Below are 17,453 nucleotides of genomic sequence, written 5' to 3' on the forward strand. Positions count from 1 at the left end.
AATGGTTACTTCACTGACTGAATCGAAATTGTAAATATCCCAATTTTTTTTTTCAGTATTGGTCATACTCCACACCCCCTTACATTGCATTAATTGGGCACTCCAGCCTTCAGCTTTTTTAATTGGGCACATGTCAATTATATTTCAGACTACTTTACGTGTCTGGTACAAGGCGTGATGTCATATTTATGCAACCAGTACACCTGAGCCATGTTCTCTCTTCCAACATAATTGGTGAAAACTTAAATTGCTTCTTTATCTAAAAACAAGTTGAGCATGGCACTCTTATGACAGGAACTGCTCACCTTACATGCAAAAGCACTTACTTGTAGGGATACTTGAGAGTCCATTATCACAAATGTGTGATATATCATGACATTAACTATGTGTTTGGCTCATATATCCTGGGCATGGCAGGTGGTCTTACCTCAGACATGTATATCCCCACTTAACCCCCAAAGCACAAACACTATAAAAGCATGTTTTGAAAGCTGTTTAAAGATTAGAATGTACCTCCCATTTGGTGAAAACCTTTATAGAATTAACATTTCCAAAACACTAAGTATTGGCTTTGGACATATTGATAATTATTTGAATTTCTTTATATTTTCAAGAATACGTTCATGCACATTAGGCACACTTGCTAACAATAAGGTCAAAGACTGAATAGGATGTTCAAAAAGAGAAGCCCCTTTAGCATAATTATGAGTTTGACTGATCCTACTTCGTTTGGGACAGGCCTCTTGCTTTACCACCCACATTATGAATTGCAAATGTTTCTGGGATTATGGAAACATTTTTGAAAAAGGTCCATTTCACAACGGGTTCTTCAGTCTCCCTTATATTTCTAATTTTTACAGCGTTGCTGACTTTTACAACATAGAAAGTATATCTAGCTGTTGTTGCCCGAAGACCATCGATTTCCAGGGTTTTATTACTGACCAAAAATCAGTTCCCAATTTAACATGTCAGCACTTACTCAAGACCATGGATGGACATTACAACAATGTGGAAATGTAGTCCCCATTTCTCTGTGTGTATATATATTTTAACTCCTTTCTCAAATTGAGCAGATTTCTTCTTTTTTGGAGTACTAAATTAAAATGTTCTTAATTTCTGTTAATCACAATTAAAAAAACCTGATTCAATTTTGACAATGGATTGACACTGCAGGAACTAAAAATGTCTTACTTGTTCCTTTATATTAGCTATTTGTTTAATGGTTTATTTATTTTTAGAAATGTTTCTGACTTGGACACCATATTTTGAGTATTGTTTTGCACTATTGACCAATATAATTTCCCCCCCAATATAATTTCCACCAATATAATTTCCCCAATCTCGACTATATGCACTAGCACAAGTCAACGGGTAGGCTAATCTTTGGTTTAAGGAAAGGCAGACCAGTTACTAATGAACATAAAATCATACCTTGGCTTCTGGCTCAGGCCATGGTCTCTTTTAAGGTCCGGTGCCTTGCAGTACAAATGCCTGGAAGACACTGCACTAGACCCTACACTCCCTGCACAAGATAAAATTGGGGCAGCTATGGGGGGGTGGGGGGATTTGCTGGAATAACCATCCAGAAGGAAAAGGTTCCATTCCAACACAATGTCTATCTTAGTAACACCCATCTGCTGTAATAAGACATGCATTAGGGAAACAGTGCTGGAATCAGTGAAAAAGGAATACAGCTATGTAGTGGGTGCCCCACATATAAACCACAGACAAAGACAGGCTTATAAATCACATATGTACCTTGGAATTGATGGAGCTAGGCAGTCTTTTTAGTGCGTCATCTGTAGTGGAACAAAAACAAAGAATGTATATATTGATTTGCAACAGGACAAATTAAGTGTAGCATGTTGCAGTCCCAAACGAGATCACATTACTATCTTCCGCCATGTACCAAACATTAAATCATCAAATGACGTCATGCACTAGCTTCTGAACATTCAGCAAACATGCACACATTAATTTCAACAAAGGGTTTTTTATCCGTCCCCTGTGACCTTGTCTAATGTATCAAAAAGTGTATGCACTGATCCACCATTCACTTCTCAAACTCTGCACCACAAACTCCAGTGTTTGCTGTACCGAGTAGTGTTATATCCTTGTAATGATTTCATGCATTTTTAATCAACAATTTTATTCATACTATTAAAATGAATTGCTGGAACACAATGCTAAGATTTGAGGTACAGTATTAAAATCTCTTTCTTTGATGATGGCATCCATGTTCTAGTGCTTAGTCTGCAATGCAATAAAGGACAGCAAGCAGATGATAGCCCAACCCATTGGTAACCAAGATATAGATTTATCCTTTTCAAATTTGGAACAATTCCCAATTAAAGGTTTTATGGAACGACAGTACAGGCACATTCTGTGACAATCATTAACAGCTGTTTTTACATATAATTATAAATCAATGTCATTATCACAGGAGAGGAAAAAAGAAAAGTGTTTTGATGAACAATTGTACACCTAAGTGCAATTAGCCATAAGAAACTAATAAAAGACATGAACAATACAAATGGGCCTACAGCTAAATTGAAAAATTGCCTGTTCAAAAATCAAAATACTCTATGTCAAAATTCGGACAAACAGCTGATAAAGCCTCCTGGTGGCAAGTGTCGGTTTATAGATCTTATAACTTCACAGGTGCCTAAATGACGTAGCATGCAGCCAACATGGTAAAAGACCAAACATGTGAAGAAAGTGCCATGAGACTCCTATACTGAGAGAAGGAAGTATTCTGCACCTGGCACACTCTGTATCAACAGATGGGGACAATTGTTAGGGAGAATTCTCTCTTTAGGCTGAATTTCCTAACCTAGTGAGTCCCCCAGCAGCTTTGCTGGATTTCTGGAGTTTATTTTTTCCTCCTGCCAAGAGTGAGAGTCTTTTTCTCCCACTCTTGGACATGATTTATGGTGTTCCTTTGACTGGTAATGTGTTTTATGGGCTATGGGGTCCCTTACTCCATAGGGTCTCATGTGTTTTTCCTATGTGTGTTACACAGCACCCTCCGTGCAGTAACAAAGGGGTGTCAGTGACACTCCACCATAGACTCCATACCCTGGGACTGACTATTGTCTCCCAGGGCATGTAAAGTCACCATTGGCTTTACTAGTCCCAAATCATTAACAGAAACCAGTATAAACCATCATATTGTGGATGTACTGTCGGGGCAATTCGATTGCCCCGGGGTCTGTTAGTCGAGGGGCCACGTCTACATCCCCCCTGATCGAGTTTTGGCTGGTGGCAGTGGAAACTACTTTTTATATTCGACCGCAAATATTTTCCTATGGGATTTTCCCATTGTTCGAGGCTACCAACTTTAATTATTTAATTCTCATAGCCTCGAACATACCGCCGGTTTATTTAATTAATATTAATTCTCCGGTTGGTATTTTTTGCCAAGACTCGATTCTAAAATGGCGTTTGTGTTCTCTTCTGTGACTCCAACCCAAGTCGAGCCCTTTGTTCCACTTTTTGGCGGGCTTCTCCACAGAAGCCTCCAAAAGTGGTGCCACTCTGTCTGGGTACCAGAGGGGGTTTAGGCACCCTGGACTGAGTTACCTTGGTAACTCAAGTCGCACTCTTGTGTGATTGGCCCAAGTGGTGAGCCGGCCGGCCCACCGCTTAGCATGTTTGAGTGACAGCTAGGCTGAGGGAATGGGGGTTTTCTGCATAAAAGCAGGGCTTTGGGGACTGGAACTTCAGAAGTCGCCACAGGACCGGAGAATCCGACGAGGGAGAAGCTGAGCCGACCTACCACGACGACACCACCGGTGGAGCCCTGCAGAACTGACTCACCACTTCCCGACGACAGAGAAGATCTCCCGGCTGGAGAGGCTTCTTCCCCTGACTGGTTAGCACAACCAGTTTACTTTTCTTTCTTTGCACCGGTTTGTGGTCGAATTGCCCGTGTCAAGCACCCCGGCAGCCGGATAGCCACTCATCACTGAACCGCGAATCAACGGACCGCTCCTTGTACCTGAGAAACTGCGGCTGGTTTCTTCCCTGGCAGTGCAACGGACTCCTGTCTTCCTCCACGACGAAATCCTCTCTTCCCCCGGACGAAGCACCGACTTGCATCCGCTGCCAGGAACAACTGCCCCCGCTGGAGCGTTCTCACCACTTTAAGGTACTGTGTCCGCCAGGCCTCCCTTTCTAAAGATTGCAACAAGGTAATAATAACTCCTTAACCTTCTGGACTGGGCTGGCCGCCTTGACCCTCTAACTGGTCCCTTTCTTTGATCCAACTCCTTTTTGAACCATTACAAGACTTTTGCAAACTGCAACCGTGTGACCTTGGACACATTTCGTTTTGATCCTCTTAAAGCAGATCCGGCCAACTGACTCTGAATTCACGGTTTTACTTTGCATTCCCCTCTTGTTCTGTTCTTGTAAAAGTGTTGGGATCTGTTTCAAGTTGTTCTCTGCTTTTCTCTCCCTTTTTAAAAAACGAATTATTAGAGTGCCATCTACGTTAGGCGCTCACCTCTGTCTGAAAATAAGTGGGGCTTTACTTAAGACTTGTCTAATATTCTTTTAAGGGAGTGTATATCTTTTAGTGACCGTGTTTTTGAATTGCTTACTATTAGTGCCTGTGTTTTTCTAGATGTGGTTTTAAATAAATAATGATATCTCTTTTACACCAAGCCCTGGTCCGTGTTTACTTGTTCTATTGTGTGCTCTTGACCTATTGTGAATACTCTGTATACTGCCTAACTCTTCTTGAGGGAAGTCTGACTGCTCAGCCACAGCTACCAAGTGAATCTGTGTGGTACAGACTGCTACCAAGTGGGTTTACTGCCAAACACCTGTAGTCCTAAATCTTTTGCAGTGGTCCCAGAGGGAACTGCACAGGTTTCTGCCTAACAACAATGCTTAAGAAGAAGGTATTCAAGAGCCACTCTAGTCCAAGTTGTGCAGTCATAAGAAAGAGGCAACCTTCCTGAACAGAATTTCTTTGAAAAGAAATAGGGCAAGCGTTGGTGCAAACAATAGTTAATACCTTCTACTAGAGAGCCAAACGATTTTTCATTTTGAATAAGAACTAGCTTCAGTTCCTCAAGCTCTGCGTGCTCCTTGGCATACATTCGTTTCAGGTTCTCCACATGCTGTATCATCATGTCTACGGCTTTGCTGACACGACTCTCCTAACAAAACAGAAAACATGTGCAAACATCTTTACGGCTGTCTCAAGAAGCAGGAATAAATACACTTTAAAAAAAAGAAATAAAGGAAAAATAAATAGAATTCAGATAGAAAGGAAAGCAACTTTAATTTTTAACTCAAGCATTCATTTTCTTTCCAACATAAGGGGTCTAAATAAACTAATCTCTGTGCAACTCCTATAGTATTCCATCATAATGAACAAAAAAGTAACTTGCCATACTCCATATTGAACTCCTACTCATCAGGAAGGTGATTTATTTTCCTGAACCCTAAAATACTTGCCCAAATATTCTAAGAAGGGTGCCATTTACAATTCTGAACTCCAATCCTAGACTACTTGGCGAAAGTGTTTGATTTTAGTTAGGGTGCAAATTCAGGGAATGTCGCCTCCTGGCAACATTTTCCTTAACTAGATTTTCACTGGATACTGGACTCTATCCTTATGCGCTTTAAAATTGCCATCTTTTAGGGGACAGGAATCTAGTTTTGCAAGAAGACCAAAAACCATGATAAACACTTGGGCCCCCGTGAAGAGTATGGAGGGAACAGTAAAAGCGAACAATATTTCAAGCCTGCCCTGGCTTATGGGTATTTAATGCACGCAGTAAATACTGTGTGCATACGAATACTTCATGTGGTAAAAGCGCCATAGATTGGGAGGTTAAATATCTCATGTTTCTCTCGCCATAGATTGTGAGTTTAAATATATCATGTTTCACTCACCCAGGATGTGAGGTAAATAATGTAAAAGGTCATCTAAATGTTTAATTCTTTTCTAGTGAAAGAAAGCACACGATTTTGCCAAATTCTTTATACAGTTTTGCATTTCCCCTGTATTATAATTAGTAAATGTTGTGTATGCATTAAAAATCAAGTGTTTCCAGGGATTTAAAGATATCAGCTGGTCAAAGGCTGCCTAGTCTTTACCTCCAGCACTTCTCATTTCTGGCTGGGATAGTGTTCCCCCTTCCTTCAATTTGCTGTCTCCATGGACATGCTGCGTCGCCGCAGCCCATCAGCCCGATCCCAGGGGACTTCATTCTCCAGTTCTAATCAGGCACCACGCCTCAGGCTCAGGAGATGCCTCTCAGCTTCGTGAGCACCATCCTATTAGCACACTCTCCCATTAATGGGGCATAGGTTGCGCCACTCCCCTGCTTCGTCTGCTGCTTACTTGGGCATGCCAAGCTATAACACCTGGTCAGTGTGGAGCTGGTGGGTTCCTCTCTTTGGGGACAGTAGAGCGAGTCCCATGACTCTGGAATAGAGGGAACGACATTGTGTTAAATGCCCTCTGTTCAGGGAGCTCGCAGGAGATCAAATATATGCTTCCTGTGACAGGCTGCACTCCCCAACCACCACACTTGCTTTCAATAACTATTCATCTTTGTGTGCTATTGCTGTACCATGAATTTCGTAAATTCTACAAAATAAGCAGTGTCGTTTTCAAGGTCAATTGCAAGCAGATGTTCTACTTGGCAGCTGGCCTAGAACAGGACAAATGTGAACTCGCTATATTTTGACCAAGGCACATTTAAAACACTGTACAGGGAGAGTTAATGGGTCCTTTGTTATGAAGTATATTTGGTGGAAATAAAGCTGGGACTCAAGGCACAGACCTGCTGTAGAGTCATTGGGTTTATACCAGGTAGCTTTATTTACATAAGTACAAATGTACATCATCCAGTTTCTCTTGTGGGTATTTACAGTGGCACAGGAAACAGGACATAGTTACACGGCAGACCCACCACCGGCCATCCTTCACACTCCAGTTTAGGCCCCAACTGACACTCACAAAACATTCACTCTCAGACCCACTCAACATTCTCCTGAGCTGCAGCATTCATACATCAACATTCTACAAGCATGCACTCCTGGCCAGTGACATAGCATGACAAGACTACATTACAACATCTCCCTTTCATACCCTGACACAATCATCACAACATCTCCCTTTCATACCAGACTCAACCGCAATATCTCCCTTTTTCACAACAGAAACCTTCTAACACAAAAACTCTTTACGTCTGTCTTGTGCTCCTTCATATACGCGCCGAGGACCTGGAGACCAAGCACCTAAATTTGGTAAATCTATTTTGGAAACTGCTTGCGGTGCATCACTCTCTAACATCCGGCTAATTTGGTGGACCCCTTGGAGGCAGACAGCGCTGCTGCACCAAGGACTTCATCCCCCGTATTCTATTACTCCAGTCCAAATGAAATACTTGACTTGATTCCGTGGAGCGGAGCGGAGCTGTGAGGCGAGGTGGGAGTAGTCTGGAGTAGTCCGCAGAAGACGCGGAACTGAGAAGCAATGGAGCCTTTTTTGAAAACCCTGCGGCTACTGAAACCCAAAGCTGACACTATTAATGCCGATTGGAAGACCGCCAGAAAGGAGTGGAATGATGCCGCAATTCCAGATGCTGACGCTGACTCGGACCAAAGCCGTCGCCGCCTCAGAAGCAGCAAGAATCTACCCGACCAGGCGCACTCACAAACTAAAGATAAGAACTTCATACCTGCCGCAGGAACGCTGAAGCAGCCTGGCGTAGAGACTACTCACGAAGATCTTGGGAATGAGCAACCCCGGGAGACCGGTCGAACACCTCTTCTCGAAGCGACCAGCGTCCCGCCTACCGCCGAGGCGAGTGATGTCCCGGCAGGGGTGGTCGTAGGGTGGCCTCTGCCGGACTACGTGCGGGGTCGCTGCAGCGACGAGGAGTGAGACGGCGGGTCCCATCGGGCGCTTCTGTCTATGGGCGGAGCGACCTTGCATACCCAAGAGCCGATGTGCCCAAGCAAAGCATGCCCCACAGAGACGATGCCTGAACCTGACAGGGGCAGTGGTGAATCACTCCCTACGACAGCGGATTCACCTAACCCAAAAGTGTTAAACGTACCTAAGAAAACAAGCATAACCACTATGGTGCACCCGGAACCCAACATGCTCCAGCAATTACAAGGCGCAACAAACACTATGCCTATTAGCAAAGACAGATGCTCAGAGCCTATTATACCCATCCGAGACAGTGAGGATGGTTCAGAAAGCGACTCGGAAGGGAGCAGCGAGGAAGAAAACTCAAATTTAGAGACAGATGCAAGCCAGTCTTTACTGAGAGTGAAATAATTGAAAAATGATTAAAAAAAATAAGCAACCACTAAGAAAGCAAGGAATTAATACGAATTCCAAAATGATCAGGAAAAAACAAGAGATCATTGGCCCAAAAACAATTAAGGGGAAAACAACAACAAGGAAATATTCAAAAACACAGAAAAGAAGTGTAGCCCCTTCCAAATTCCTATCGAACCCCCTGATGTCTTGTCCATTAAAAGCATTTTTCACCAAACATCAAAAACGGAAACTAGACACAGACATGGAACTATCGGACGCAGAGATTCTAGAAGCCATCCAAGACACTCCTCCGGTAAATAAACATCGTAAAATTGATGCGGAAGCTGGGCTTGACCCTAAACCACTTCCAAAAGACATAAGCTGCTCTACTACACTGCCAAATAGAACAACAAGTGCAAACCAAGCACAAAGCAGGCACAATTCGCCTTCCATTCATTCCACTATGCGAGTGGATAGGGATCAACCGTGTGCCCAGATTGAAGCCACAAGGAACGCAAAGCAACAACTTGAATGGCCGCTCCAAGAGGAAGGCATTACAAAGATGCCCGAGACGGGCAACAGACAGGAAAAAAAAACTACACCAGATCCCAAGCGAGGAAAATCCACCAACAATTCAGGTGGATCATACTAAGGAACAGCTAGCAAAAGAACACCGCCATGCCTGGACTAAAGCCCACCTTAACATGGGGCAGACCAAACCCCCTCCAAAAAAGGCAAGCAGTTCTCCATGAATCAAGATATTCAAGCAACTAAGAGATTGCCATCAGCCCTGACACCGGAGCCCGAACAAGAAGCAAACCTTTCAGTTGACATTTCGACGTTTGAATCTCCACAGAACCCTAGGAGACCGGCAACCTTCCATTCGTCGCTTAAGAACAGACTATTAAGTGACATCTCTATAATGTCCCAAAAAGAGTCACCCAACAAAAAAACAGACATGTTAACGATCATGTCAGCAATTACCATCGTCTTAGCCCCATTCTGCAAACTCTACGAGTCAATAAAAGAGGGGGTACAAGCTAACACCTCTGTTCTCACCAACATGAACACTAAAATGACTTTTATAGAAGGCTACATAACAGCCTTAGAGGAAAGAACCAACAACCATCAAAAATGCTGGGACACAAAAGTGGCAGCCCTTGAAAAGCTGGTAGAATCCCTTCAAGAGGAGTACAGAAAACAAATCGAAAGTGCCAAAACTAAAGAATTCCTGTTCAGGCCAGAGAAGTGGTAAATGGCCTGGAAGAACTTCAGAAGGCAAAAGGAAAGACTGGAGAAAAACCATTGATGAGCACTACATCACTGCCAGTAAAGGGAGAGACTCGGTCATCAACTAAAAGAAATCCGACTGTTCTGAAGCTAGCAACTCAAGAGCCGGCAGCCACAATGACATGAAAACACAGCAATAACGATCAAGAATCTAAGAAGGTTGGGCCAAATACCCTGTGCCAAGATGAAGATCCCCCTGAAGGCACTTGGCCGCACCACAAGGTGGTAGACCTCACAAGATCGCCAAGATCAATAGACAAATTCATGACAAACCAGACCTGATAAATCTGTCCCAATATTGGGATAATAACCCAAAAGAATTGGAACAGGCGGTTTTCGCAACAGAGGCGGACAGGAAAATATTGAATCCTCATAATGCCCAAGATGCTAAATCGCTTCACAAATCAAGCAGCACAGGACCTGCAATAAAGCATCATATCAACCCCTCCGTCACTCAAGACAGTAACGCAACCACCCAGCGAAAAATAAGAAACGCAACTCAAGTGAGTATCATGATAAGGAAGTTACGAAAATAACTAAAAGCCACCCAACTTCAAATCTCCACAGGGCATCGAAGAAAGCTGACTGGCATCAAAACAAAAAGGAGCAAACCAGATGGAAAGGTACACATATTTAAACTGGAACAATCAAAGAAAATGGAAGATTATATGATCCTGAATAGGAAAACTGTCCTAAGAATAATGAGCAAAACGGACTCATTGAGAGCAATCAAACCAGAAGACCTGACACCCGTCGAACCATATCACAGAGGGAACACTGCACAAGCCTATCTCCATGTCAAGTCCTCAGGCATTCAACAAATCAGCTCAGCAGCCTATAGAGAAATTGAGCATCTTGGCTTCATATTGACAGAAATGAAATAATCGAGGACAAGAGAGGATAAAGAGTCAAAAACAAAAGAAGTGGAACGTCGCAGCCACCAATACATAACAAAAACGGAGGGGCTCTATCGTAATCACCGAATAGGGAAATGGCATGGAGATAATGACAATTATACTGCCAATTACAACACGGTACAAGAAAATCAAAGCTACAGGCAACGAAGGACCAGTTATGAAGACGAAAGGAATAGGCCACAGGAAGATCAGAAAAGATATAATAACAGACAACGCCCATGGACAACAAGCACTAGACTGGAGGACCAACAAACTCAGTCTTCGTCTATTCAATCTGCAACAAGGCTATCGCACAAAACGGATAAAACTTGAGGTGCCAATACAAGTAAGACAAGAGAGCCGATAACACCAAAAGGTCTGTGGACATGGCTCAAATCCGCCCTAAATCCAAAAATCGGAAAATAGCAACGAACATCGGCCTCAGCATCCTCGCCCAAAGGAACAGAAAAATCTGTGGAATTTGCTCCTACTGAAATGTACACCTTGAGATCACGGAACACGAGAGGTCACTAACATCTTACGATGTTGGGAGAAGTCGATTTGGGCCAATATGACATTATGTCTACAAGAGACCTGGATGGCTGACAAGCAATCAGACGGATTTACGGTGGAAATATCGACTGCCTCAAAAGGCCTATTTGGTCGTCCATCCTCAGGACTGTTGACAGCTATTAGAATAGTTTCAGGACTAACCGCACCAATAAAATTGAAGGAATCCTACGATATGGTGGTCACGCTGACAACATGGAACCACCAAGTACCTGACCCAGACCCAGAATACGCGACTCCGCTGGCAATAATAAATACATATTGGAATCCCCAACGTACAACAACAAACGCTTTCTGCACGAAAATGGGAGAAACAATAGATCAGATCTATGCAGACTATAAGATTGACATCATCGTATGTGGTGACGTCAATGCAAACTGCAACGTAAACTGGGATGATGATAATGAGCGAGTGTCACAAGGCGCAACAGTAGAGCAAGGAAAGGCTTGGACAAATGTCACCAAATCGAGAAATCTATACAACATTGCGTCTCTGTTCCCACAGCAAAATATTATTCCTACTTGGGAACACCTGAACTCAAAAGCCACACTGGATTACATCTTTGTTAGCCACGGACTTCTTTCGATCATAAATCTTTTCCAAGTCCAAAGAACTATCCACAGCGACCACAACCTCCTCTACTGTTCAAGGCAAGGAAAGTGCCCGGTTAAACAGACCTATAATTACAACGTAGTAGCAAACAACCAGCAAACACAGCTCCGCCTGACAGAAGCAGACGTACTGAAGAACAACGCTAAATACGATGGGACTGGAGGAACAAACGGACTAATTCATGCGGAAGGAAGACTAAACTACCTTCCACTTCTACTAGCAGACAGAATACCAGCAGCAAGTCAGAAAAACAAGGTGGATCAACCCAAACATGTATACGACAAACTGGTGGTCGAAAAAATAAAAGTGGTGTGGAAACTGAGGAGAATAGCGAAAAAAGCTAACACCGAAGAAGCCTTGGCAAGTTGGCAAAACGAAACAAAGACCTATACCAGCTGGTTAAAACACCACAGACGGATCTTATATCAACACGACTCAGAGTAAATGTTGAGAAAATTGAGCACGAAAAAATCCGGGGACTTCTGGTCATTAATTAAAACGATGACCACTCTACCAACCAAGGAGATCTCCAACTCTGTATAAGAACAAAAATGGTCATCGTACTTTGCGGCCCAATTTGATTTTTCTCAGTTCATCCTACCCAGTATAGAGCGGGTACCCACTATAACATGGGCCGACGTTTCTAATTCAGACGACATTAAAAAGGTGATTTGCAAACTTAAAACGTCAAGAGCCCCGAGCCCGGATGGACTAACTAATCTCGACCTGAAACAGTCCCCGAAAGAGTGGTCATTGGTAATCAGCAAAATTTTCACCCATTGTGGAAAAACAAAAATGATTCCTGAAACCTGGCTGAATACTACAATTGTCCCAGTTTACAAAAAAGGGAGCAGAGAAGATCAGGAGAGCTACAGACCTATAGCTCTCCTGGACATCATCAGCAAAATCTACGCTACACGCCTGTTGGAACATTTCAGGAGATGGGCCAAAAAAAGCACCATGTATGGATAATTTTCAAGCAGGTTTTCAGAAAAATGGCAGTATTGCCATTAACATCTTGCTGGTAAACATCTTGAAGGCCAAAGTCAAAGAAGGAGCACTGAGAGTGTATCTCGCAATCGTGGACCTATCTAAAGCATTTGACAAAATAGATCAGGACAAACTGTGGTCCAAACTAGAAGACTGGAAATGTCCAACATCCATCTTGAGCCAATAATTGCCCTCCATGCCAAAACAAAGATCCGGGTCAAACTAAACAGACAAGGAATACTGTCAGAGGAGATACCTGTCAACCGAGGCGTCAAACAAGGATGCCCCTTAGCTCCAGCTCTCTTTATTGCCTTCCTAGGAGATTACCAACACGCTGAATCCAAAATAAGGGCCTTCCCTCCTAAAATAGAGAAAACGACCATCTCACGACTTCTCTATGCGGATGACGTCCTCTTAATAGACCAAACCCAAATTGGTCTACAACGAAAACTAACCAACTTGGCAAGATATATCGAAGATAACAATCTGGAAATCAATAAAATGAAAACAAAAATTTTGGTCGTAGACAAAGCAAATAAGAAGACTTCTAAAAACCAAAGTTTTTTCGTCGACAAAACAAAACTTGAAGTCATCAACCAATTGATGGTTCAGCCAGAGAAAGAGTGATGCAAGACGTGCTGTGGGATAAAGTAGAGCGGCTAACTGCACAAACTAGATCAGTTGATAACAAATTTGGCCGATTTTCCCTCCTCCCATCTATCAACTTTTACAAGGCAAAAGTCATTCCATCGCTCATCCATGGCACGGAAGCAACATTAAACATGCCCCCTGTCTTTATGGAACAAACTAGAAGGACACGTGTGGAAAGCTGTGCTAGGACTACCCAAGTCAACGCTTGGTGCCCGCAATCAGACGCGAATTGGGACTTGTATCTCTGGCAGCATCAGTAGAGCAAAGTTCCATGCGATTGTATAGAACAATTCTAATGGTTGATACTCTGCCAATATACAACATAATCTCTGAAGAAATTACAAGCGGAACATGCAAGGCACTAAACAAATGGGCAGCAAGGCAAAAAGAAACATTGAGCCAGATAGTGTGCTCAGAAGATGACTTGAAACACAACCCAGGAAGAGTAAAACGCAAAATGGAATACAAGGACTGGATAGATACAATTGACAAAGCAAGCACAAACAAACTGCTAGCCCACCTTCCACCAACATTCAATAAAGTTAAAGTGCCACAGAACTACTGCGTTAAATTCCCAAACAAAAGGATGCGAAGCATGCTCATGAAAGCAAGACTAAACTTGCTGATGACACATGAAATTTTGGCTATCCGATCCACGTCGACAGACAATGGCTGCCCCTTATGCAAAAATCGAGAGCAAGCAGAATCACTGAAACACCTAGTGCTGTTGTGTCCCAAAACAAAACAGATGTGTCTACCTCAGTCCCTTCAGGAAGGTGACGCTATGATGGATGAAGAATCTCTATGGAACAGATTAATATCAGGAGAGACCACAAGATGGACACTGGCAACAGTCAAACTAATAGAATTAGCTTTCAAAATGATCAACCAATCGACGATGGAGGCTGCAGTTAACTCTAGTTGCCCCTCAAGTGGGAAGGTCTCCTTGAAATTTTTCGATGTTTGAAAAATAACTATAACGTGAGACCAGTCTCTTCCCAACTCGGAGCCGGAGTAGACTTTCCAAAAACTCTCTCCTTGTCCTTCCCTCTTCGGGGGCCACTAAGATACTAAGGCACTAAGACGAACAAGTTACTTTCTTACCTGGTAACGTTCTTTCGATGGGAGGGTCCGACGACGTATTCCATATCTATGACAGGTAATGTCCACAGCTGTGCTGCTTCGGAAACTTTTTCGGCGTCTGCGTCCTGCGTCGATGACGTCGATGCGCCGCCGTCGAGGACCTCCTCCGACGTCCGACGTCATCCGATGTGATAAGTAGGACGCACGACGCCAGTAGCCTCAGTTGTAGTTTTTTCCCCCAGAACGTGTGACATTAGTCAACTGCCAGTCCGACACAAAGCCTTGCGGAACGTAAGCTGCAATCGCAACAGAAATTCTGCAGCGGGGAAGGCAGGGTGGGAGCGATATGGAATACGTCGTCGGACCCTCTCATCGAAAGAACGTTACCAGGTAAGAAAGTAACTTGTTCTTCGAGGGGATTGGGTCCTCCGACGTATTCCATATCTATGACAGACTCCCAAAGCAGTACCAAATCAAGGAGGAGGGAAAGAATTTAGAAACAAAATTTAGAATAGCCAATCAAATAGCAGAGCAAAGGACCGCCTTGCCAAAGGCCAGATCCTGCCCTCTGATGGAATCGAGGGAATAATGCCGTACAAATGTATGTACTGAAGCCCAGGTGGCAGCATCACAGATGTTGCGAATAGGAACACCCCTCTGCAGGGCAGTAGATGCAGCCACGCCCCTGGTAGAATGGGCCCGCAAGCCAGCCGGTGGGTCCTTACCCGCCAAGCGGTAACACTCCGAGATGGCCAAAATAATCCAGCGCGACAAAGTCTGTTTCGTCACAGCTTGCCCCAAGCGCTTACCAGCGTAACCAATAAAGAGTTGATCGTCCACTCTGACCCGGGACATGCGAGAAACATAAAAGCTCAAAGCTCTCCTAGGATCAAGCCTATGGAGCCTCTCCTCTTCCTTACCAGGATGCGGAGGAGGATAGAATGCCGGAAGAACAATCTTCTGGGCCAAATGAAATACCGTCACTACCTTTGGAAGAAAAGAAGGACGAACTCGAAGGACAACCCTGTCCTTGTGAAATACAGTGAAGGGTGGCTTAACAGAAAGTGCCTGTAACTCACTCACTCTGCGAGCGGAAGTAACCGCAACTAAAAACACAGTTTTCAAAGACAACAGCCTCAAAGGGCAAGAATGTAAAGGCTCAAACGGAGCACCCATAAGAAACCTAAGAACAAGGTTTAAATCCCAACCGGGCACCAGGAAAGGCGACGGAGGGAACACATTAGTGAGCCCTTTTAGAAACTGTGAAATCAAAGGGATTTTAAAGTAAGAACATTCTTCAGATGAGCGCTTAAAGACGGACAGCGCCGCCAGGTAACCTTTAATGGTACCCACTTGCAAGCCCCTGTGGGCCAAAGAAAGCAAAAAGGACAGAACCATGGGGATGTCACATGCAAAAGGATCCACATTCTGAACTCTGCACCAGTCGCAGAACTTACGCCAACGGCAACGGTACAGAGACTTAGTTGCGGGCCTTCGGGCCGAAAGCAACACCTCCATCACGTCTTCAGGGAGGTCCCAATCCTTATACCTCAACCTTTCAGAATCCAAGCGTGAAGGTTGAGGGATCCGACCTCTGGATGGAGAACCTGACCCCCCTCCCGTGAGAGCAGATCGTCTCGGTAGGGAAGACGACGTGGAGGGCAGATGGACAAGTCGAGAAGGTCCGGGTACCACGTCCTCCGAGCCCACGCCGGAGCAATGAGGATCATCCGGGAACCGAACTTCCGTAACCTCCGCAGCACTTGCGGGATGACGGGGACTGGAGGAAACGCGTACAGCAGCGGGAATGACCACTCCACCACAAACGCGTCTCCTAAGGCTCCTTTCGGAGGAAATTCCCGCGAGCAAAACCTCTCGCACTTCCGGTTGACACTGGAGGCGAAGAGATCCACTTGAGGGGTCCCCCAAAGGGCGAAGATCTCCAGGAGAATCTCCTGAGCCAACTCCCACTCGTGAGAGATCGCGCTCTGCCTGCTCAGAGCGTCCGCCGTCACGTTTTCGTCTCCGGCCAGATGAACTGCCGAGATCGAAACTTCCTGCCGGATGGCCCAGAACTCGAGCTGCATCGCCTCCCTGCACAGAGGAAGTGACCCTGCCCCCCCCTTTTTGTTGAGGTAGTGCATGGCCACAGTGTTGTCCGTCATGATCAGGACAGTCTTTCCTTGCACAGTCGGCAGAAAAGCCTTCAGGGCTAGCCTGACGGCCCTCAGCTCCAACAGATTGATATGGAGTCTGGACTCCGACGGAGACCAACGACCGCTGACTGTCAGCCCGTTGGCATGAGCTCCCCATCCCGTGAGGGATGCATCCGACACGATCGTCACCTCCGGCCAGGGTAGCCAAAACGGAGCCCCCTTCATCAAGTTGCCTTCGACGGCCCACCACAGAAGGTCCCGGGCGACCGAGGGCGGCACCTGAACCGGGTCCGACATCCTGCCGGAGGACTGCGACCATTGCGTCTTGAGTGCCCACTGCAAAGATCTCATCCGCAGGCGAGCCTCTGGCACCAGAAGAATGCAGGATGCCATGAGGCCGAGCAACCTCAAGAACTCGAACGCCGGGAGCGTCCGGGCATGCTGAAACTTGTGCACCATCTGCTGAATGTGAAGAGCCCTCACCTGGGGAGGAAAACACTGCCCCAGGGAAGTGTCGAGCACTGCTCCGATGTACTGGAGCCTCTGTGTTGGCGTCAAATGGGACTTCTTCAAATTGAGGGAGAAGCCCAGCCTGTGAAGGGAGTGGCAGGCGACGGACAGATGATCCAGGACTTGCTCGGGAGAGCTCCCCCTGATCAACCAATCGTCCAGGTAGGGGTAGACGTGAATCCCCCCTTGCCTGAGATGCGCTGCCACCACCACCATGAGCTTGGTGAAAACCCTCGGGGCGGAGGTCAAACCGAACGGCAGGACCCGAAACTGAAAGTGCGAGTCGCCAACCGCGAACCTCAGGTACTTCTTGTGCTTGGGAAGGATCGGCACATGGAAGTAAGCATCCTTGAGGTCGAGTGACACCAACCAGTCCTGAAGCTGAAGGGCCTGGA

General features: G+C 45.1%; 1 protein-coding gene across 3 annotated transcripts in view; it reads right to left on the reverse strand.

The window, feature by feature from the left end:
• Positions 1-17,453, reverse strand: part of IRAG2 (inositol 1,4,5-triphosphate receptor associated 2) — a 2,448,326-nt gene that overhangs the window by 333,740 nt on the left and 2,097,133 nt on the right. For all 3 annotated transcript variants that reach the window (XM_069628487.1, XM_069628486.1, XM_069628485.1), the window contains 2 exons: positions 5,024-5,168; positions 1,759-1,799 (listed from right to left, as the gene is read on the reverse strand). In XM_069628487.1, coding sequence (XP_069484588.1) covers positions 1,759-1,799; positions 5,024-5,168 — 186 coding nt within the window. The remainder of the gene's footprint in view (positions 1-1,758; positions 1,800-5,023; positions 5,169-17,453) is intronic.

Source organism: Ambystoma mexicanum, chromosome 12, assembly GCF_040938575.1.
Source record: "Ambystoma mexicanum isolate Mex_15411 chromosome 12, UKY_AmexF1_1, whole genome shotgun sequence".
Lineage (NCBI taxonomy): Eukaryota > Metazoa > Chordata > Amphibia > Caudata > Ambystomatidae > Ambystoma > Ambystoma mexicanum.